Source organism: Clupea harengus, chromosome 8, assembly GCF_900700415.2.
Source record: "Clupea harengus chromosome 8, Ch_v2.0.2, whole genome shotgun sequence".
Lineage (NCBI taxonomy): Eukaryota > Metazoa > Chordata > Actinopteri > Clupeiformes > Clupeidae > Clupea > Clupea harengus.
Genome location: NC_045159.1, coordinates 10,038,052 through 10,062,434, shown reverse-complemented (window position 1 = coordinate 10,062,434; position 24,383 = coordinate 10,038,052). Strand labels below are relative to the sequence as shown.

At 43.4% G+C, this 24,383-nt stretch overlaps 2 protein-coding genes across 3 annotated transcripts in view; one reads left to right on the top strand and one right to left on the bottom strand.

The window, feature by feature from the left end:
- cux1a (cut-like homeobox 1a) overlaps window positions 1–14,015 on the bottom strand; it is a gene marked incomplete at its 3' end in the record, with an annotated part of 93,154 nt that extends 79,139 nt beyond the window's left edge. The window contains exon 1 of the mRNA XM_031571314.2: window positions 13,868–14,015. Within this exon, the coding sequence (XP_031427174.1) occupies window positions 13,868–13,930 (63 nt within the window). The remainder of the gene's footprint in view (window positions 1–13,867) is intronic.
- myl10 (myosin, light chain 10, regulatory) lies at window positions 14,014–23,931 on the top strand. Of its 2 annotated transcripts, none has more exons than XM_012837750.3 (7): window positions 14,014–14,200; window positions 21,910–21,999; window positions 22,278–22,353; window positions 22,632–22,736; window positions 23,101–23,179; window positions 23,349–23,397; window positions 23,786–23,931. In XM_012837750.3, exons 2-7 carry the CDS (start codon window positions 21,964–21,966, stop codon window positions 23,888–23,890), a joined length of 450 nt encoding a protein of 149 aa, XP_012693204.1. In that variant the 5' UTR covers window positions 14,014–14,200; window positions 21,910–21,963; the 3' UTR covers window positions 23,891–23,931. The 2 variants fall into 2 exon arrangements, with proteins under 2 accessions (XP_012693204.1, XP_031427647.1); XM_031571787.2 differs by lacking the exon at window positions 14,014–14,200 and adding an exon at window positions 20,373–20,482.
- The last annotated feature ends 452 nt before the right edge of the window (window positions 23,932–24,383 follow it).

Here is a 24,383-nt window from a genome sequence, read left to right as displayed (position 1 = left end):
TAAATCTAAACTATCTGATTATCCCCCTAGATAAAAAAGTGCTTTAATGAGGGATTGCAATGGTTTAGATGGGCTGATCTTAAAATCACATAATACTCCCCCCACCACCCACCCCCCACCCCCCCTTTCTGGCTTGATTCTGCTTTGTTCTGTTTATTCAGTGTTAGGAGATCAACGAAACACATCTGTGTGAGAGAGGTTTCCAAACTGATGGACAGACCGTTCTCTCTGAGGTCAAACCCCGAACAATGTGGTGTGGGGGTGGGGGATGGGGGAGCATTTCCAAAAAGATGTGAACTTTTAGATGGATTCACAAAGTGTAACGCAAATATGCAACTCACACAAACACACACACACACACATTCCAAACGATTCCAATCAGAACGGTCCACGAGATCAAAGCCTACTCTCGCCTTTGTCAATATCAATAGCGGGCGGCGGCTGGGCACCGACAGACCACTTCATTATGCGGCGATGATTCCCCGGGATGAAGGGGCGCCCGCTGAAGAGTGAGCATTTAAAGTACACCCTGGCCTGCAGCCAGTGAAGCCATCACAAGCCTCTGCCCAGTGATGCTATCCAGCCCCCATAAAATCCAAACAATCCCAACCACTCCCCTCTCTCGGTCGGTTGGGCAACACGGCCTGATGTACGAGTGTCTTCCTCTTTTTAATTTTTTTTTAAGCTGCACATCATCCGATGGTACAGATGTGTTTTTCCCCTACCAATGTATGTTCTTATATTCTCAAAGCGGCATATCTTTTTTGGAATAGCGGATTACTGCTGCCCATTTTGAAGTTATACTTTGTCGTAAAGAGAAGTGGAGGGGGAAAAAAATGGCTCCTAAGAGAAGTGCCAGAAATGTGTGGTGGTGTTGTGGTGCGAGCGAGACGCCTTTGAGATTAATGACAGTCTGTGATAAAATCTGTCTCCGGCGCACAGACGTTGCCAGTCTTTAGGGTCTCCAATAGAGGCTGCTTTATGATGGAGGGGACTATAAAGCATCTGTTCGTTGCATAATCTGGGCAATATGAACGCATAGGCCCAGTTAATGGGGAGTCCACATCAGTGAGTGGGAGCAACTGGTGAGTGTCGCCTTGTCATAGTGTGCGACCTCTTTGGCAGCAAAATGCATCGAATTATGCATTTTTGGGCGTCTGCACACACAAAACAATGCAGAGAGATTGTTGGCAGAGGTGTGGATAATTGAGAGGCCTCCAACACACACACACACACACACACACACAAACACACACACCTCCAAAAAAAAAACACTATAGTCCTACATACACTCTCTGACACACAGATACACAGTGCCACAATGAGTGCAGTCTCTCTCAGTGTAATTGCTCTCTTAGCGACTGCATCCTGCCGCCTGGATGGACTCCAGGGAAGCCGCCGCCGAAGACTCCTCCTCCTCCTCCTCAGCACCACAACAACACAGCTGGGTTAGCAGGCCTGAGCCACCTTCATTAAGCTAACCTGCACACTGCGGTGACAGTCCGACGCTCCTCCTCCTCCTCCCATCCCTCCCTCTGGCCGGTAAATGAGGCCTCTGCTCCGCGGAGCGTCGGAGCGGCGGGTCTCTACGGCCCTGCAGTCAGCCGGTCTGCCGGAGTCCGGGGTGAAGGACCACCTTTAACGAGTCTCCATTAGGCCACAGCAAATATGGGTCTGTTAACAAGGCGAGCTGGCCATTATTCCAGATATGGGAATTCACGGAGGACTGGAGAGAGGATGTGTCCCTGTTTTTATACAGCAAGCGAATTAAAAAACCCAGGGATAAACTTTTTATACAGTCGCTGAGTGGAGAGGAGAGGAGAGGAGAGGAGAAGAGAGGAGGGGAAGGGAAGGGAGGGGAGGGCTAGACTGCTGGTTGTTTCCACTTCTCAGCCTGAGAGTATGCAAAAGGAAAAAACACACACACACACACACAAAGAAACACACAGATGGAGTTTAAACAGCAAACGCAAACCTGAGTTTTTGTCACGAGTGAGGTGGTCTTCCGGCAGCCATGAGCACAGTCGCAGGCTGCGGTTGTAGAGGTGTGAGCCTCAAGGAAAATTATAACCCCCACCCCCGCCTCCATCTCCAAACTAAACCCCCATCCCACCCCACCCCAACACCATCCCACCTCCCCAGGGTCACCCCTCGGCCCCCTGACACGGAAAAACATGTCAGGCTCCATCTGAACCCTTAATATCATTTTCCACTCCCCCTCTCAGCATCTGGCTTTCATTTCCAGGGCTCCTGTAGATTTTCAGGTCACTAATAATAACTATTTCAGGCTAAAGCGAGAGTTCAGCCAGAGTCTACGCCGGAGCCAAATCCCCCCCCCCCCCCCCCGCCCCTCCCCCAGCGCTCCTGCTGACGGCAGACCGGGGGCAGCACGGCAGCGGACCTCTCCCTGGGCATGGGCGCCCCCACAGAGGGGTTTGTTTTGTTTTGGTCCATAGTGGTGGAGCTGGGGCCAACACAGACTGACCCACGTCTGGCTGGGGCTGAGTTTGGGTGTGAGGTGCTGGCAGGGGCTGGGGGGGCTGGGGAGTGCGGATGGGGGGGGGGTTCCTTCTGACAACATTCTGGAGAAGCCATTTGGCCAGAACACTGGAGGGGTGAGCGTGTGTGTAGAAAGGGGACGGGAGGGGCGGGGGGTTATGGGGATTGTTTAAAACTTGTCTGGGATTCCCAAGGCCCATTTCCCTGATGACATCACCGAACGCTGCACAGTGATCTAAGCCCCTGCACATAGCACAGATGCCTGAGAGCAACTAAGCCAGCCTATTCCAGCAAGGCATGGGAGTACAGCGGATTGGGATCAGCCCTGTGGAAAAGACCTAACACTCTGTAAATGGGCTTTTCAATTTGCCAGGTAGCCACAGTGGAACACTTAACCACCCACAAGAGCTTTTCCAGAGAGGGTGAAATGTACTTGAACGTGCAACGTTATGTTATCCGAAAATTTATATTTGTGGCTGATGCTTGTTTAAAGACAGTAGAGACACACAGCCTTCAGCAGTGTAGCCGTGACGATAAGATGTGAAAACGAAGTGACATGCAGCGCTGAGCTTAAGAGTCCCTCATCCTCCCTCCCCACCCAAACATCCATTCCTCTCTGTCTGTCCAGGCAGAGCCCTGGACACCTACAGAGGACATGTTATCTGGGCAGCTGGAGACGCAGGCCATCCATTTATTTCCACTCCCCGGCCCTACAATAGGGCCTTTGGCAGGAAGAGAGGGCTGATTTATGGTCCTGTCCGACGCGCTCTTCCCCCCATCTCATCACAAAGCGCTTTCAGCAGGGTGACTTTCCAGCCAACTGGGCTTTTCAGAACATCCAGATGAGGACGCACACAATTGGCCATTTTCCACCGGCGGCGGGCCTCAGGTCAGCGGGGCTCGCGATGCTCCGTGTAAACGCGGCGATTCTCGGGGGAGCGCTGGTGTTACTGATGTTATCGTTTCCAAGAGCCCCCTGACTTTGCCTTGAATGGCTATTTTTGTTTGGTGTGTCGGTGCATGAGGTTTACAAATTGCTTCGGCTCCGGCGACCGATGATTTATGGCATGATTTTGCATGGCTTCTGCAACAATGCTGAGGAATGCGGGGAGACGACGAACACCCTCTACACGCATCCCACTCCTCGGGACTCTGGTACGACACTGACACTTTCTAGTTTGGCCATCAAAATGGGGATGGCTGCCAAGGAGCGAAAGTGTGTGTGTGTGTGTGTGTGTGTTTGTGTGTGTGTGTGTGTGTGTGTGTGTGTGTATGTGTGTGTGTGTGTGTGTGTGTGTCTCTCTGAGCGGCCGATATCTTGTGTAACCTAACACATACCTGATTCATCATTGATTCGGTCATGTGACAGTTGAGCCAGACCTGTTTCTAAGGTGTACAATTGGCTAGAAGAGGCCAAGCAGCACAAAAGGCTCCCATTTAGCCAGCACACAAACGTAACAAACAGGCCCAACACAAAACCACAAGACGCACCAAAGAACAGCTTTGTATCTGATGATAACTCCATTAGAGCATTGAATTACCCTCGTTCTGAGGACTGATGATCCAGGACCTCTCCTTAGTGCACGCCTGTAACAACACCACTTTGTGAGAGTGCCACAATGGCAGTGTGAGGACCAAGAAAGCATCTTTGTTCTTACACAGGAAGAAGTTTGGGTGTCTATTAGAATTGTCGTTGGATTCATTTTCTACCAGATGAGCTTATTAAAATAAGAGTGAGCTTCATTAGTCTGACAGCTGGGTCTGACCACTCAATCTGATTGGCTTGAAAGTGATCCACTCGGTCCACACTTGTAAAATTCCCCTTGCTTCCACTCTTTTACTAAAAGTATGTCGCCCTGCTGGCATTCTTAACAAAAGGCCACTTGTAGTGTAACACTTAGGTCTGGCAGGAAAAACTGAAAATATATGCTTTGCATATTTGGATCCTTTGCTTTACTTGTATTTTCATTGGAAAAAAAATATTTAAAAAATAGAATACCTATTGTTGTGTGTTGTGAAAATGTGATAATCAACCAGATCGAATCTGTGATGTTACTTGCACCAACACACTCACTCTCGTGTTTTGTTACTCATATATAATCGAGGTAATACTTTCCCAGTATTAACCTCAAACCCCTTGATTAAAAGCGACAGTTTAAAAACGAATGGATGTTAACTGCCAACTTGCTGATTTTAGTCTGACCATAAGATCAAAATCCAGTATCCAAAAATGGGTAGGGCCTGCATTTATAAAAATCTATTACTGAGCAATAACAATGTACCTCATTCACATCCTGACCACATCATACAGATTAAAAACCCACACCAGTACATTTAAGAGAATGTAAAATGCTGCGCTCAACAGGAAAAGGTTATTGACTCTATATCTTATTTTACCATAAAGTCAGCACAAAAAGTCCTGACCTAAAACCCTACTCTGGCATTCGCCTCACCTGCTTGGAGTCACAACCAGAGCTCCTTGGACCAGCTGAAGCGTGATTTTTCAAATATTTATTTTAGGCCACCTCTTTTAGAGCCAAGTAATCTGTATGCGAGATGGCACGGTATTAAAATACACTCCCTCCAAAAAAAAAATTGCTTACAACATGAATCTATGTTTGTTAAGAGTAAGAAGCCAGACTAGCGATAAAGAGTGGGCATCTTCTGAAGATTGGGGGATTTCAGGGAGATGAGAGAGAGGCTTGCTCCACAGAGGGAGAGGGAGAGACATCATTAGCCTCAGCAGCTACAAACCTACTGGTGTCTGGGAGACTTTGATCTCTGTGCTTACTTCTTCTAGTAAATGAGAAAGGCGCAGAGTCTTCCATCGACCATAACTCTGAACTGAAAAAAAAAACATCTTCCCTTTTATCAGGGGCTAACTGGAATATCAGGCTAAATACTGGTTCATGCCGCATTGCCTCAGAAAAAGTAAATAAGATTTGGGTTAGACCGTATTAGAGGAAGAACAAAACCAGAGCGTGGTCTGCTCTGCTAACCGTGGCTTCAACGTTCTCTTTTGTTTCAAGAGAGGGAAAGGGGTGACAGCGAACACCTGTTTTAGGAGCTACCGGCCATCTTGGAGGTTGCTGTCGAGTCTTCCTGCATTATCTATTCTCTCGGGGGGAGGTAGAGAGGGAATGGGAGTCTGACTCTTTCCCATGGCTCCTAATTCACAAGCACTTCCTTCAAACACTTTCCAGATGTTTCTGCACAGAAGCAAATGAATTGCTGTTCTCTTTTTTTTTTTTTTTCTTTCGCTCGCCCTCGTTTTTTGTCTGTCAACTGCACCCGAGCCCTTTGTTTTAAAAGCATATTCTATATACAAATATTTATTCATAAACGGTGTTACTAACGATGCAGCATATCATGCTAAGGCTTTCAGTATCATGTACAAATATAACAGTGAGAACTAATGATTTGGAGGACATCAGCTGTTTCAATGTTATCGCAAGGTTAACAGACAATGGAAAAAAAACTTTCACAGGACTTGCACTGAAACTTGACACCCCAGAGAGTGTGAGTGAAAATACTGACAAAGCTTTTTTCAGCCGTTTTTACATTTATTGACATTATTGCTTTCTGACAAAAGTCAGCAAAAAATATGAAAAAAAAGAAGAAAAACGGAGGTAACCACCATAGTAAACATTTTTAAAACTGTTCAGTGTGAGCTACTGAAATTCTCCAGGGTTTCACCCTGCCCATTTTAAGTTCGTTTTTACAACCTTAATGGTGACTCACTGAGTTTAAAACAGAACTTTTTTTCTACCCCCGAGCAGTTTTACTGTATCTAACTGTATCATTTCCCTCAGACTAACACTTTACTTTTTGAGTAAATATTTAAATAACAAGCAATAGCTTTCTTTCTAATGTCTGGTCAGATCATCCAATGGGGAAAATCCCATGAAAACCTAGACCAAATTAATAAATCATATTATCAAATGTATCGAAATGATGAGCTTTGATGTAGTGAGCAAGTTGAGACTAAAAGTTTAAACAAACTCAAAGGCAAAACAAAAAAAAAGAGAGAGAAAAGAAAAAAGCAGGCCAATGGGGGCATTCTCTGAGTGCGTGGGCATGCTCGCAGGAATGAACACAACGTCTGATCGAGGGATAAAAGAGAAAAGAGAGAGAGAGAGAGAGAGAGAGAGAGAGAGAGAGAGAGAGAGGGGGGAGGGGGAGTCCGTCTCCCCTCTACCCTCCTACATTCTCACTCATCTGAAACGGACAGCTAATTATGCAGCTGGCGTCGGGGGTTCGGTTGAACTGTGTGAGGCCCCTTGTGAAAGTCCAGCCAGACAGAGAGAGAGAGAGAGAGAGAGAGAGGGAAAAGATAAAGTCAAAGGGATAGGAAGAGAGGAAAAGTGAAAGAAGGAAAGAAAGAAGGGAAGAAAATAAAAAAATACAGCCACAAAGTGTTAAGGGGGGGAAAGACAGAGACAAAGCATAAAGAGACAGTGAGAGAGATGAAAGAATGTAGGCCTATGTCTGTGTGTGTGTGTGTGTGTGTGTGTGTGTGTGTGTGTGTGTGTGTGTGTGTGTGTGTGCGCGCACACGGGTGCTGGGGTGGGGGTAGGGGGTGGGTTAGCAGACAGAGAGAAAGTGAGGTGGGGTGGCAGTGGGGACGGGTGCTGGTGGAGATTGCTGGCTGGGGGCCTGACCTCTCCCCCCATTCCCATGGCCAAAAGAGCGGCTCCTCCTGCTCTGTGTCGGCCAGCAGGTCTCGGCTACAAGCATACCAACGCTCAGACACTCAACACACTCCTGAGAGACAGACAGACACACACACACACAGGCAGCAGCGCCATGCCGCTCCCCAACAACACTCTCGACAGCAAAACAACTGCGGAGAAAACGGCCCTACCGGTTTTTCCTCTTTCTGACAGCAACTCAAGATTTCTTCACATGTTGAGGGATTACCCTTGTCTGGGCACATTTGGCTGAGGAAGTCTTCCAGACTGTTGTAGTGACTAACCTTTCCCGACGTCCTGGCACAGTTATCAAGAAAAGGCAAATTTGACTCGGGGCTAAGCTGCCATTGATTTGTTAAACCAGTAGCAGCAGTTCAGACTGCAGAGTAAAGTTATGAATATGTCACTTTCGCACAGCGAATCCAGACCGAAAGCTATCCAAACTCCCAACACAAAGATATTATTGGACATTTTACAAGCTGAGAGAAAATAGATAGAGCTGATACATTTATCTAGGATGACATCTGACTCAAGCTGGAACTTCTCACTGTGCTTCCAACTGACGAAGATCTCAGAGGCAGCAGAAACCAAAGAAAAAAAATTGATTGCAAATTCAAGTTCTTCAAAACCCAGCACAGAATGTAAACAGTGTTTCCCATCCAGTCTGCTGCAATTACAAAATCCGCGGGGAGTTCATACTGAAAAAAAAACAGAAAAGGATTGGAATGCCAGAAGCTAAATCTGGATGGAGACATGCAAATGTTGATCTTTTTTTTTTCTTTAGGGCCTTGTTTACAAGTTGGTTTGGGTTTGAAGTGGTGTGAATGTGATTTGGGAATTTACTGCATGTATAGATGTGTGTTTGTGCGTGTGTGGTAAGAAACAGGGCTGCTGTTGTTTAAAGCATCTTTCATTTAGAACATTAAAGGGTCTTCTAAAAGTAGCACAGACTGCAGACCCGGCTTTATCGTACCCTCGTCGAGGAACGCGTCAGGGACTTCCTGTCTCTGCTCCAGGAAGGCCTCTGCCACCATGAGCAAGACATTCTACAGGATGTGAAAAGAAATGCCATGCATTTGTGTCTATAAATACCCACTTCATCCTACAAGCTTAAATATCCCAGCCAAAAAAGACCACTCTGACTTCAACTGCATTATAAACAGCAGACACACGGTGCACTGATGAAAACTAAGGTTATAACAGTGACACTACACAAACATTATAGAGCCTTTATACACAAACATTATAGAGCATTATAACCCTGCTGAGTTTTAGTAATTGTCTTAAAATATAGTATATGAAGCATTAGCTTGTCTCTTTTGGCCATTTTGGAGTACAGTGTGCATTCATGGATGCAATGAAGCCCAATGCAGGAGGCAAACTTCACATGTTCAATGACAAAGGCAGCCAACTCAAACAAGCCCAGACAGGTAGAGATAGAGCTGGGATAACTCTATGCTCACACACACCATGGCATCTCGTCTTCACCATTCTCTTCTAATCTCGCTCTCTCCTGACATAACACATGCAGGACCACACACACACACACACACACACACACACACACACACACACACACACACACACACAAAACGTCTACTGTCTGCATACCTGTCGTCGGTGCCTCATTTATGGTAATACCCGTCACAGGTGATTGGCATCATGATACACCTAACCATACTCACACAAAAATTTGAATGTTCAATTGCAGAATTACTTGCTCTGTTCTCTGATACTGACAACTAGCTAGGGTTGACCATCCAAATGTAACTACTGGCTGTAGTGTTTAGTACATGGCGGCTTGCTGGCTTTGCATTCAAAAATAACTTTGAGGGCCAATTTAAAAAGTGACTTAGAAAAAAAACAAATCTAAACTTTCAATAGCAAATGTGACAAACGGTGAATGTGTATTGTGTAAAGTGGATAATCCAGGCCAACCACAAATGCTGCTAAAAATACAACTTTAACAATTGGATTTCTGTAAATGGACATTCAAATGAAAAGCATTTTCAGTTCCAGGTGGTGCTCTTTGGAGTCTTTGTCGAGGTCTGGATTTACCCCCTTGGAACGTGGCAAGAAAAAAACTCACTCTCAAACTTTCAATCTAGTTTTTCCAATCAACTGTTGTCGGTGTTTGTCTTCAGATAAAGCTGGTACATTCCAGTCGTTTCAGTTGATTGCACAACAAAAGCAACAACTGAAAGAGTGGCTTTGACCTTCTGAGAACTAACTGAGGACAACATCAGGCTCATCGCTCTATGGTTACAGACAGCCATGTTTTGGCCATTACAAAAGCAATGTTGCATGAGATCACTCCTGTAATATGAAGGACAGATAACACACTGCTCAAACTGTGGCATTAGCGGAAGGCACTATTCACATGCGTCAAATGGAATACTAATAGGGCGCTATGGAAACGTGGACGGAATCGAGAAAATTGAACATTTTTGGTCAAATGAAGCAAGAGAAATACATTCGATAACATTATAAGCAACATTTGTGCCTGCTTGAGTGACACAGGCACGTCAAAGATGTTGTCAGAGAAAGCTAGCAAAAAGTTAATAAAACAACAACTCAGTGAATCTCATTATATCACCCTCTCGTGTTTCTGTGGTTTTAAAATAAATACAGTCTGCCGCGTTGTAGACTGACACAGGAAACTGGCCACTGGGGCAGCATCTGAATATTCTTAGAATAACCATGTAGACTATCATAACACAAGTGGCTGGCTGACTTACTACAAGTCAATCTACTACTACTAATAGTACAGAGTCTTCTGGAAACCAGAAGGTAATCTCCCCTTATGTTAGCAATTGTTTTCATTCTATTAAATGAAATTGAAAAGGATACTAAATGAAACTGTATTTGTAGTCTTCGAGGTTATACTAGCATCGCTACCCTACACTCCCTACCCTATTACAACATAGGTCTATCACCTACGTAGACAGATAATAAATGGGTGTGTAAAAGCACAGTAGCCCTGAGTACCTTTTTTATTGGACATATGATTTGATGATAATCAAATTGATAAAACCGATTTAGAAAAAATAAAACGGAAAACACTGAATCTGGCAACAAATAAAATGAAATTTGGCAAAAAAATGTAATGGATTTCATAGGGCCCTACACTATAGAGACCAAGAGGAATGGAGCCACCATGAGAAGAAATAAAGAAAGACAGAAATAAGGGAAAGAAAGAAAGAGAGAAAGAAGGGAAAGAAAGAAAGAGAGAAACAAATGGGGAGATGCCATATGTGAGCTCGGAGGGGACTGTGTGTGTGGCCATTCTGCTCTGAACACACCCGTCATCTGATGGCATAAACAGTCACGCACAGGGCCCTAACCATCATCCCAGACATGCAAACAGGAACGCAGGCGCCTGGAACAGAGCAGCACCTGCCCTTCACCTGAGCGCTGAGAGCCTGCGTCCAGTCCCCCACCAGTGTGGTCTGTCCAGCAGACAAGTGCAAACAAGACCTCCAGCCCCACACAAAAACACACTATTGATTGCTGAGCTGAGACATCAGGACATTGCCTGGAGTCTCCAATGCCTCGCAGTCTGGGATGTTCATTCACTGATACGTGTCCCAAAAGAGGAAGGAAATGGGCTTTTGCGTGTTTAGGACGAGCTTGCTCACTTTTAGCAGACATCTCTGCGCTCTCTCTTCGTTACTGTAATGGATTTCACATATGGATGGCACTAATAAGAAAGACCTATTAAACAGAAACAATGTACTGGTTTATTACTTGTTCCATACATATGGAAGGGATATTTACTGTTGCAGCAAGTGGCCAATTAAAGGAGCTATTGCATGCAGCTACAAAAGAAACCATGTAGCGGCTCGGAATACAATCGGAAAAAAGGTTGAAAGGCTTATAATTCTTCAGAAGCATCTTCAAAGTCTATGACAGAAAATTATAAATAAATTAATATCAAATGATAAATTAATCGAGGGCCTTTTCGAACAAGTAAGCTGTGGAATCCCAACATGGCTCTCCAGGCAGGCTCCAGTCTTAAGTGTTATCAGACTGGCTGTCTGCACTAATAACATCTGATGGCTTGCATTTACTATGGGCCTTTTATCACATCCGTATGTGACGCATAGTGATGTTGACGCTGGGGCTCGCAGTAAACACATGTGAAGATGATTAGGGCAGAGAAGTCTTTTAGCAGAAATCGTATGGGGCATACATACTGCGCACAACAGCTTTAAAAGTCCTTTTAATATAGCCTTTACCACACAACCTCTACGGGATACGTGGAATCATATCAATATGAGAGACATTCATATTTTTTGTTAATACTCAATATGTCAAATATATTTTCTACATAGTGTGTGCACTGACAAACACAAATGCTAGTAGGAAATGTTAGATTTGGGAGAGCTGCAGTGGGAATGCGATTATCTGATAACGACGAACATCATAATTATCAAATCAACGATTTCCCTCTATTGCATATTTGAGTAGGCTAATCGATTACAAGTTCACAAAGCGCATTTCCTTCCGTAGCCCAGCATAGGGAGCTTATGCTTGAGAGCATTGACAATACACACTCTGGTTTGCTTAGGACTAAAGATTCAGTCTAGTCCACGAATGTCAGTTTTGGTTTAGCCTACATATTAGATTTTTTCGTAATAGACAAAGAGCAGGCTGATTCCGGAAAAACAGTCATGGACCTAAACAAATCATCCAGGTGTTAATTTGAAACGCTAGTTCGACCGAGAGAGCAAACGAAATGTTTTCTACAGTAGCCTACTGGATGAAATGTTGGGCAAAATGTCGGTAGTGCAGATGATACGTTAAAATGCTAATTCTCCCTGTGTGATTGATGAAACCAACCTGTTCTCAGACCACTGATGGATGTGAAGCTATAGCGCACATTCGATAGAGAGAAATGTTCTTATTGTTAAGAACAGAAAGGTTTGAGACGAGAACAATAACCCACATTTGGACATTGGTTACTTTAAGACAGGCGGACGTACACAAAATGGGCAACACTATAGGGCTATGACGTGTGAACTTGAACCACATTCTTATGCTCATCGTATACAAATAGGTCATCTATGAAAACAGAAAGAGAATGTACTGATATTTGCACAACAGCAGTGTTCAAAATGAAAAAAAGATAAAGGGTAAAGATAAAGACAGTATACCAATACGATATTTGATAAATAGCCCGACTGAAGCAACTAAAAACGCGAGGAAGTGAAAGAGATACAGAGCCCTTCTTAAATTATTGAATCGTTATTAAGGAATAGAAATACTTTGTAGCAACACTAAACCGCTGCATTTGATGTAAAGTGGCGACTTACGGCTACTTAAGTTACAAAGTAGCAAGTCTATGAGGTATTGTCTCCTACGCTGTTCAAATAGGTGAAACATGTTACCATGAAATCGCTCACACAGCGTATAAAGAAACACAGAATCTTTGTAATCTCACACATTATCAACTTAACTCTATGACAGACTACATAAGGCTACTTCATCTTTCCTAGAACAACTAAGACATTTATCTCACTTCGCCATTACCTAGACCAACCCAGTAGATGGAAGTTCGAAATCTTCGGAATATTAATTTATCAAACCTAAACGCGTGAACCATTCTTTACCAAATTATAAAACTTAACCAAAGATTTACACCTATATTTTGGACATAACTATCGAATAGGCATTTCTAAACTTCAGCAGCCAATCGTTCAAAAGTATGGCAGGCTACGAAATGGGCTAATGTTCATTGAATAGGCTACATAGAGCATAGAATGTCTGAGGTGACAACATACTTCATATAAAGCAGTTCAGTCCCCTTGGACAGGCTACTGTCTAATTAGTTTAGCATATTACTTTATTGTATTTTAACCAAAGCAACCAATTTCTACACAAAAGCGCCACAAACCTGAACTTGAACCTCAGCCAGCTAGAAGGCTATTAAAGACACCTCTATCGAGCTCTTCTCACGTTTGAGCCATGGACGGTGTATGTTACGTAAAGATACATTTATGCACGAAATTTCTGCCTGGCTTCAGACACTGAAATATTTTTCATGCGTAAATGTAACCTAGGTTATGTGAGCTATCGCAGTAAAGTTCACTTGACTGCATCCCTAGCATTTGAGAAGTAGAACACCCGACCGGTAAAAAAAACTTAAGCAATAGCTTCATCTTTCAAACAATTTCTGCATGCTCTGGTTCAGATACGATCATCGTATTTTCAAATAATCGTTTAAAATCTATATTTAAATATGTAACACTTTCTGTACTGTGCAGTGCCATTCCCTACAGCGCCACCCGCCAGAGTACATGACCACATAGGCTACGCACTTGTACTCTTAAACAAAATTATTCAAACAAAACACACCATCAAGATAGTTCAACCAAAGTAGTTTCCTGAGAAAGTGGCACTTTGCGACTTTCCTAAATTAATTCGTAACTCATTACTGTCCAATTACCAAGGTGGCTGCATCTTTCTAGCCATGATGGCTGATCGATGGGAATTGAACAAAGAGGATCAATTTCTGATCAACGAGAGAGCCGCTTTAATCAATGGGAGAACGGAGCTCCAAAAGCGGCCACATAACACCGGTAAACTAGGGCTCCAGAGCGAAGCAGCAACTAGACAACGACTTTCCACACACAACCCCAAAAGAACTCCCAGTAACTAAAAGGAAAAGAGCTGACCTGGAGCTGTTGTAAATCAAAGCGCTTCCAATATTGAAACATCGATCCCGCATTGGCCGCCATCTTGAGACATATTGAGACGGAATGAGAGGCTGATAGAGAGAGCGTGAGGGGCTGGAGTTCAGTGGAAAGGAGGGGGAGCGCGCGTAAAACACGGAGCGGAGCAATTCAATAGGGCCATCGTTTATTGAACAGGGGTGCGGAATGGAGTTATTGAACAGGAACCTGTGATATTGAATGGACTTAACGGAATAGAATTATTGAACGGAAGGTGGCAATTTCTTACACTGCTAAAACGTGGGATGGAGTTTTACTCAGATCACGCGCCACCAAGTAAGCGAGGGCACCGTATTCCATAATTTATCTTCAATATCGCCTTATACTCTTTCGTAGCAAAAGAATCGGATTTTCTCAACAACTGTGAAAAGCATGATGCTGGTCCCAGACACAGTTTATTGCTATGCTGAAATATTATTTTATTAAGAGCATTTTCCTTTATACCATCTTTAATGTTTGTTTTTTTCTTTAGTCGATAGTGCTATTGATCTTTGATTGGTTGGATCAATAATGCACTACATTGATCGTTAATAACTTTAAATGATATCTCATGGACCCCTTCAAACGTCATAAGTCATACAGACTATTATATATAGACTATTACGCAGTTGACAGTAGGTCTGCCGTTTACCTATTGATAACAAATATCAGTTTTATGTGCGATTCTTGAAATTAATATAATTAGGTTAAAACAATGGATGCAGTCATTTTCTCCATTATGTTAAGTATATGAAATAGACACTGCCTTGTATTGCAAATAAACCTTTCAATAGGCTTATGCAATTGGAATTATTGTTTCAACAGCTTAGGCCTATATCTCAAAAAGCAAGAGTCAACGTGCCCGTATGTAATTCAGACCCTACCTTCTCTTCAACTTGAACTTGAACTTGGCAAACAGTGCCTCTACTGGCCAGAGTCATTCCAAGAACAGGGTTGCCTTCATAATACAAGCGCTCTGCGCCTTACTTACCGCGGTCAACGAGGTTGGGCCCGCAGCTTAAGAGGGAGTTGTCTTTATGGTGAAATTATCAATCACCAGTAGGCTACGCAATTTCAAACGTGACTAATTATGTCGATGAAAATCAGAGGCTGCTTAGGTTACTGAAAGCACATTTAAAAAGCATCAAACATCCAATCTGTATACTGCGGTGGGCAATAAAACCTGTGGGCTAATGAATACATTTAGCCCATTCATTGCATGACACTGTTTTCAGCAACGGAGCAGGTAGACTATATCATTCAAATGCCCGAATATTGCAGATATAGAGCGTTATTTGAATTTTTCTCCTTCACATACAGTAGATCTGTATATCTTTGTCAACAATCGGGCTCAAAGTTGCAGAATCGGGTTCAGAGTTCAGAATATTCTTGCCTGCTCGTCGCAAAAATGGGCGCTCTGGGCGATGAATTTGCCAGATTTGTTTTGCCTTCCTGCGTGCAGAGAATGCATGCCTTATACTGGCGGGCCCCAGGGTGCGGAGTTATTTGAGACCAGGTATAGTTATAACACTTTTAGGTTTTTGTATTTACTGTCTTAAAAACAAATGTCTTTCATTTGAACATAGTGTAGCGTGCAAGGGTAGATGAAGCTTCCATGTGGGTAATCAGAGACTGTTGTAGAATGCAGTGTGAATGTGTGCTGATTAGCTGAGTGATGAATTGAATTGAAAATGTTAGCTATTCAAATGTATAAACAGTGTTTAAGAAAATCTACTCAATAGCTGATGGGCATCTGTTTATTATTATTATTATTAAAACAGGGGATAGGCTATACGAGCTAATAGGTTATCTTTGCACCATGTTGTTGGAAGATAGCATTTTCTCATTGTCAAAGGCCTGCCATGACAAGTTTGGGAACCACTGGTGTAGACAGGACTCTGTGATGTGTTCTCAGTATGATATAACACTAGGCCACTGACCTTACATAATTACAAACTAAATGTAAATGCAAGGTCTTCTCAACATGGCATGCGCCATTTCATGCAGTATATTAATAGTCACAAAATGCTCATGAATCCACGCCATAGAATTGTATGTTATTGTTGTAAAAGAGGACCCATAACAAGAACACATTGATAAAATATTGCGCCAAGCTACACAGAACAGCAGTGTTCTGCGCACTAATAAGCATGAGGAAGCATAATGTTATGTAAGTGAAGGGAGAGAGATACAAAAAATAAATAAACTACAGTGGCAGGCAATGGGACTGAAGGCAAAACAGAGGATGTACGTTAACCCCAGGAAATAGACTGCCGTCAGATACAAACTCACAGAGAGACATATATCCAGGGCGGCACGCACATGCGTACATACACATACATGCAGACTTACACACACACACACACACTGCCATACACATATTCCCTGATATGAGCACACACATACATTTTCCCTTGGATACATACCACAATTCACTCCCCCTACATACACACACCTTTGCATATACCAACATACATGCGGTCTATCTCACACACACATGCATGCACACCCTTGCACCACACACATACACACACGCAACACACATAGTCAGTCTCTCTCTCTCTCTCACTCTCTCACACACACACACACACACACACACACACACACACACACACACACACACACACACACACACACACACACACACACACTCTCCCCCCTATGCCCCTGCAGCCCAGGCCAGCGCATCATCATTCTCAGCGAGGGGTTGGGAATCGTGTAGCGTTCTTCTCCCACTGGCAGTTTGTTTATCAGACCCACAGGAGACCCCTGCCTCCGCATCCTCCCCACCACCACCCCTCTCCTCTCCTCTCCCTCCCTGCTCCGCCAGGCCCTGATCTCATGGGGGCCTAATTAGGAGCCGTCCGCTCATCACGCTAATATGCCGAGGGTTCCCTCCTCTCCTCAACACATTTTTTAAATCAGATAATCGTCCTCCAGAGAACAAGCCTCATTTACAGGGACGACATGCTGGATTACATTTTAATTATGGAAATGCAAAGGCAATCAGAAATGAAGAGATGTGGACGTCGGCAAAGTTAGCCATAAATGCCCGTTGATGTGTGTGTGTGTGTGTGTGTGTGTGTGTGTGTGTGTGTGTGTGTGTGTGTGTGTGTGTGTGTGTGTGTGTGTGTGTTGGTGGTGGTGGGGTGGGGGGGTGGTGGTAGGGAAAATGCTGGTGTTTATGAGTGTGCATGCATGTGCAATATGTGGATATGTGTCTTGTCTCATTACTCTTCGTGGCTACCACCAAATATGAGGGGAGGTTGGGCAGATATTTATGCAGTTGAACAAAGGTTTGGAGGGCCGCCCTGGGCAGATTTAGAATAAGGGATTGTTGTATCTTTTGCACCACCTACTGGTCAGATCACATCCCCACCTCACCGGATCACTTCAGATAAATCAGAGAGAGAATTCAACCACACACTACAGCTGGCAAAAAGCCATCTATTACAATGGCATTCATTGATGACTGTGCTCGAATGTCGGTTAGGATTTATAGGGCACTGAGAGTCTCCCATTGCCTGTTTTGGCTCATCTCATGTCTGTCATGCTTTATAGCCAGTGAATGAAGTGCATTACACTCCTCAGGTGCCACTAGCTTCCCTTCCTGCTTTTTTGGTGCCTGATATTCGTTCTGTTTTTAATTTAAATTTTAAAATTTTTATGAAACACAATGACTTCATACCTTCAAGAAGTTAATAGACACCATAATATCTCTTGAACTGAAAATTGTAACTGTTTTTCCCTCGTCATAGTAAGTAGGTGAATCAGATTCATGAAGTCATGTGTTGTATTGTGCTGTATTACATAGTACTCAATACTGGTATTACTGTTTGCTTGTGTGTATGTGAATTATTTGGAAATCTATTGTGGGGGTGAAGAGCTCAACACCCCCGCCCCCCACTTCAAACACACATTAAAGTCAAGGTCAGAAACAACTCATATGTATATTGTGAGAGGATTCAGCTGGGGAAAGGTAAATACACAGACACTACAATATAACTACATATAAACTACATTATAAAATCAAAAAGAATAATATATTCTGCCATACAATCTGACCAAAGAGTAGAGGGATATAATAAAAGAGTAGAGGGATGACATAGTAACTGGCCTGACTTTTATATTTTTACAACAAAACAAATATATATATATATATATATATATATATATAACAAAGAGATGGTATTTGTCCCTGATAAGCATTCAAGCAACTGATAAATAATAATGGCATGGGATCCAGCTGGTCGAGGCGGTATGGGCAAGGACCTCACCACTGGACAGGGCAGAACAGTGGCTGCAGATTTTAAGAGGGGACTTGAAAACATCATAGCACAAGAGAGAGCTTAGGGAAATAACAGCCATGCATATTAACAAAAAGCAATTCTGTGATTGGGTGAGATGGTGAATAGAAGACATAGCCTACGGATGCTAATAATGAATGACTGAAACCAATGAAATAAAAATATAACTTATACGTCTTCTGGGTAGAACTTACGCAACATGCTTCATTTCTTTTTTTAGACATCCTCAGTCTGATTATGTCAAAGAGTCCTGAGGCCTTCACACTGTGCTACTAAATTATAATAGGTTTTATTGAGGATTGAATACAATATATTGGATATTTCTTCATTTATTTCTAAATGGACAATTAGAACATTTCATCCAGGTGTGTCAGTGTGTGTGTGTGTGTGTGTGTGACCTTAGATAGTCCTGGTTAGTCTGTGTTTGATGGTTAGTTGAAAGCTCAGTAATGTTAAGCAAGCATTCACGTTGCTGGTATTTTCCTGTTTGTCTTCCAGTATACTGTTCTTTATGCACTATTCCATGCTCACCCAGAGTGACATTGTAAGCAGGTGAAATAATACCGTTGCACCGATCTAGACAAACCCACAAGATATTTCGAACAAAAACAGAAAATAACTGGAGTACTTTGAATAAAAAGGACTGTTGCGTCAGAAGTTTTATAATTAACGAGGGGAAAAAAAGGCCAAGGGGAATGTAGTCCGACAGCCAACAGGAGCGCCCATAAACAGAGGAACAAAAGGAATGAGTAACTCACACAATGCAGAGGGCATAGTGGGGACAGAAGGGAAGAGACACACATTATTGACAGCTGCACTGGGGGGGGGGGGGGGGCACGCACAGGGGGCGTTATTGGCCGGGCATGAGCCTGCTATGATTGACATTTACAGTGGGCGTGTCTCCTCAGCCATCAAGGTGAAGCCACAGTGCGAAAGGGAAGCTCCTGGCACGGATTGACAGGCCACCCAGCTGTAGAAAGCCATCAGCTAGATGACAGAGGGAGATTTGCTTTGTCATTGTAAGAATGTAGCAGCCAGACCTTGACTTCTTACAGCCTCACCTGCTCCACACACCCCCAACATGGGCACAACCCTATGTGTGGCCAGCTTTGGATACACATCTCATGGATACACAGACTCACATGCAGACAATTTGGACACACACACATAAACACACACACACAAAAACACACACACAGTGTGCCAGACAGCCCATCAGTGGAACATTCCCCATAACTTCTCCCATGTCCGTCTCCCGCCACTGAAAAAACGGTTCATCTTGCAGTGTTCTAGAAGGGCCGGGCTAAAACAGGCTTTCCGCCAACCTCCCCAGCACCTTCCTATACCTCCCAGGGTCAGTGGCTGTGGGTTTGAACATGACTGATCCACTGCCAGACTGGCCTGAACTTGGCTGCTTCGAATTGCTCGTTTAAATTAAGAAACACGAAAGCATTTAGACTTGTGTGTCAGCGAGAGTGCGAGCCTCATTGTTAGCACTCTGACAATGGAGGACAAATGTGGGACGCCGGGGGTTGAGGTGGAGGTGGTGGTGGGGGGGGGGGGGTGTAACAGTATACCCTAACCAACATCTTTAGCCCCCACTTTCCCTAAAATGAATGAACTCTGACTGATGCTTGGAAGCTCATTTAAAATGAACTCCCCCGTTGGATAAATCCTCAGGCTCTGAGTTCATAACAGATGGGCTTGACCTTGCCTTGACTTGACTGTAGACTTGGTGATTGTTTTCTGGCCTTGAGAGCCCTGTCTGCTTCACCAGCTCTTTCCCACCAGGCACCACCACCACCACCACCAGCAGCAGCTGTCCAAACGGTCCTGTCCTGCCGCAGACGTAACGAGGGCATCAAGTAATTTGTGTCGGTAATCCTCAGGGTCAAGACGCGGCATCAACATCTTTCGAGTAAATGGCCTGAGGTGTGAAGCCGGTGGGCTTTGCACCGTGGCCTTGACGACACAGCCTCAGAGTGAGAGACCCCGGGCAAGCACTGCGTAGCCTGTCCTTAGTGATGAGCCTAAGATAGCCAAGCCTTTGCGCCTCGGCTTGGATTATCCAGCATCTGTCGATTACAATAGGGGGGGGGGGGGGGGTCTCCTCTATATGGCATGCTCTAAGAACCCCCCACCCCACCCCAGTTGGTCTAAACTTAGTTCAGGTGTTCCTCGGAGGCAATATATAAGTCTGAGGGGACTGGTCCAGAGTGTTCTCTCTCGGGCATCTCTCATCAGGAACACCAAGCAGAATACTTCAAAGATGGTAGGCTTTCTCTCTTTCTTCTTCCCCATCTTGACCTCTGCCAAAGAGGTTATGTTTTCAGGGCTATTTGTTTGTTGGTTTGTCTGTCTGTTTGTCTGTCTGTCTGTTTGTCTGTCTGTTTGTCTGTCTGTCAACAGGATTACGCAAAAATTACCTGTCCGATTTTTTTTATTTTGGTGGAGGGGTGTAGCACAGGCCAAGGAAGAACCTGTTACATTTTGGAGCAGATCCACAAATTATTTTTTCACTTTTGTAAACATTGCTGGATAGGGTATTAGGCTTTGGCGGAGGTCTGCGCTCTCCAAGTGCCCTTTTAGTTCCTCCTGTCATTCTTTCTGTCTCCGCCACACACACTGGGATGGCTCTATTGTGCTCCGCGGCTCATGGTGCTGCACGCCAGCGCAGAGTGTGCTTTAGTCAGACCAGAGTGGAAGTCAGACAGGAGTGGAACCTGTGTGTACTGGGGGAAAGAACAGAGACAGTCAACTTGATTCCACTTATTTTGTCTCGTTACTTATCCTGTTGTTTGTGTTGGTTCTCTGCATTCAATAGCAATGTGTCATTTTATGTAACAACAGATTTTATGATGGATGATACCTGCAGACATATGTATATAAACGAGCTGTATGTTAATTTGGCCATACCACCAGCATCCTTTCATTTACATAAATAATAAAATAGCAATGCTGACAGTTTTCTTAAGGGCCATATTATGTCATTTTAATGGTTACATTTCAGCTACCATCTTATAAAATACTGAAATGATGCTTTTTTATGTTATTCAACCTGATGACATGCCTAATTGAAGTAAAATCAGTTTAAGCTATACTTGGCAGCTATCCTGGTTTTGCGTTGCTCAGTGTTAACTGCAGTTGCTAAAATAAGAGAAGCCTAGAAATCCAGGTTTTAAACATTTTACCTAAAAGTACTCAAACAAATAATACTTTACAGTATGCATATCATCATTTTGTTTTTGTTATACAGACATCGTGGTTTCCTGAAAACAGAGCTACCAGCATGTGAATTTGTTTAAGTACAGTCTATAAAATCAAAAAAGTGGACGGTTCTGGCAAGCAAAATGTTTACACTAACGGAACTCAAAGCCAACTCTCAGTTGTATTGTGGTGAAAACCATGTATATTTTGGTCACTGCAGTTTCACTATTATAATGTCAAAAAAAGAAAAAAGCCAGCTTACCACCCTGGCGACATGGCTGGAAAGCCCTGTTTATGGAAACCACTTGTTGACCTTAAAACTCTGGGGCAGCGCTCTGGACAAATGTGTAATATGAGAAGACTATTCTCTCAACACTTTTTACAAGGTGTTAAAAAAAATCTTCAAAGATTTATATGCAGACAGTTTTTTCTTTAAGTATATAAATATAACACATCATTTAAAATCCCCATTTCTCTTTCTCTCTGTCTCAGGCACCAAAGAAAGCCAAGAAGAAGGCTGCCGAGGGCAACTCTAACGTGTTCAGCATGTTTGAGCAGGCTCAGATCCAGGAGTTCAAGGAGGTTGGTCTGTTAAAGGAGACATTTATCACACAATAACTGGATTTGCACACAGGGAAGAGTACCTGTGGCAGATACATTAAATATATTAGAATTACTCTCAATGAGTTCTGACATTGCAGTAACTCAGGAATTGTTCAGTGATGGCTGGTTTGGTGATTCTATTTTCAGATTCTATATACTGTGTGCGACTCCAGGCCTGTGTTCATTCTGCGGGTGAGGATCTGTTGGTAGAACTGCAGAAAGTCACAACCCTTTGTTTTGTTTGTTTGTTTGTTCAGGCCTTCACCATCATGGACCAGAACAGAGATGGCGTCATTGACAAGAATGACCTGAGGGACACCTATGCAGCTCTCGGTAAGCAGCTTTTCACAGACACACAAACAAACAAACAAACAAACAAACAAGCACTAAACTACTCATTCCAACATGACAGCAAGTCTCTCTATACTTAATAATTTGGAAGCAAATAGTGGTTTGATGCAAATGTGTGAGAAGTGCATTCTGTAACAGACTTCAGCTGTTATCTGAAAGCACTCCCGGTAGTTCCGTTGCTAATTTAATCACAGCCACAGATGTCGCCTCTTGGATTGAGCTGTTGTCTCTGGTGATTGATTGATTGATCTCTTTGGTAGGCCGTGTGAATGTGGGCAATGACGAACTGGACGAGATGGTGAAGGAGGCCCCGGGACCCATCAACTTCACCATCTTCCTCACTATGTTTGGAGAGAAGTTAAAAGGTGAGGTGCCCAGAGACACAGAAATATTATGGCTGAGCTCTCTGCAATTCCATTCCACTGACAGACTATGATGTTGACAGAGAACAGTTATGACATAGAGAGAGAAAGAGAGAGAGAGAGTGGGGAAGAGGGAGGGAGGGAGGGAGGGAGGGAGACTAAATAAATGTGAGAGAGATAGAGAGAGGAAATGCAAAGGAATGAGGGTGAGAGGAAGGAAACTGAAAGAAACAGAGAAAAGTCCTGATAAGACCAATGGCCCAAACTAATTCCATACTATCGAAAACATCTGCTGCCTCGTACCTGAGAGTGTTTGCAGGGGGTTTCTCCCACTAGATACATTAACAATGATTCTCTATTCTTACAGGCACAGATCCAGAGGAGACCATTCTGAATGCATTTAAGATCTTTGACCCAGAGGGTACAGGCATTCTCAAAGGAGACGAGTAAGTATTTCCTGACTGGAAACCAATACGTCATCATTACTCTTTGTAACAAACCAGGATAATCTATATAGTTGTTACCAATGCTACCATTGTAAAGCTACAATATGAGTAGCTATTTGGTTCTTGTATTTCTGGAAATAGTTCTTACATTTTTTTTTCTCAACTATAGAATCAAGCTTCACCTGATGTCTCAAGCGGACAAGTTCACAGAAGATGAGGTATGGGTTTCTATTTGGCTCTTATAGGGAGTCGTTAAAGGCTTGTATGAGTGAGGAATAAGGATCATTACATGGGTCATTTAGGGCAGAATGCAGATGTCTACTGAAACTCAATTGCATCAATTCATAAATATAGTTAGAGAAAGTTGGTATGATTAAGTTATGATATGAAACATACCTAACATATTCACATACACATACCTAACATTTGATAGCAATGATATTCAGTTGCCCAAAGAAGTTGCCTCACTCTAAGCAAATAACTTACAGTAATGTCTTATAACATGTTTTTAGATTGGTTCTGTTTGTTTCTCACAGGTAAATCAAATAACTTATAGTAATGTCTTATAACATATGTTTATAGATTGGTTCTGTTTGTGTCTCACAGGTAAATCAAATGTTCCAAAATTTCCCTCTGGATGTCGCTGGAAACCTAGACTACAAGAACCTGTGTTACGTCATCACCCATGGAGAAGACAAGGAGCAAGAGTAACCCCCCCACCCCCTGCATCATCACCACCCCTTACCCTCCACCATGACCCCAACTCCCTCACAATAAAACTGTTATTTTAACAAAAACAAAAAAAACATTGTCTTTAATACTGATGAAAAATGACCAGCAAATTAACTTTGAAAGTATATGATATGAAACTTTAAAATCATTATTTAAAGAAACCATGTGTTGGTTGGTGACAGTATGGCAGAGTGCTTGTGACGTGACACACATCCGTTCAAGTGTGAGTTAAACTCTTTGCTGTGCAGCCAATGGATCCGATTCAACACAAACGGTTAAAGAAAAACAGCAACTGTGCGTGCTGCTGTGAGGAGGTTTAACAGCTCGCCTGCAATAATAAACATAACCGTCTGTCTGCTGGTAGAGCTCCAAGCCCAACATAACACATAGTGCTAGAGTGGGGCTGACAGGTGAAGAGAGAGCGAAAGGGAAAAAAAAAGGACGAGAGGGAAGGAAAGAAAGAAAGAAATTC

What these genes read in the sequence shown, in the direction of transcription:
- myl10 (XM_031571787.2), top strand. An exon ending in GTTTGGAGAGAAGTTAAAAG is followed by an intron (nt 22,737 to 23,100) that starts GTGAGGTGCCCA and finishes CTATTCTTACAG; the next exon opens with GCACAGATCCAGAGGAGACC. An exon ending in GGCATTCTCAAAGGAGACGA is followed by an intron (nt 23,180 to 23,348) that starts GTAAGTATTTCC and finishes TCTCAACTATAG; the next exon opens with AATCAAGCTTCACCTGATGT.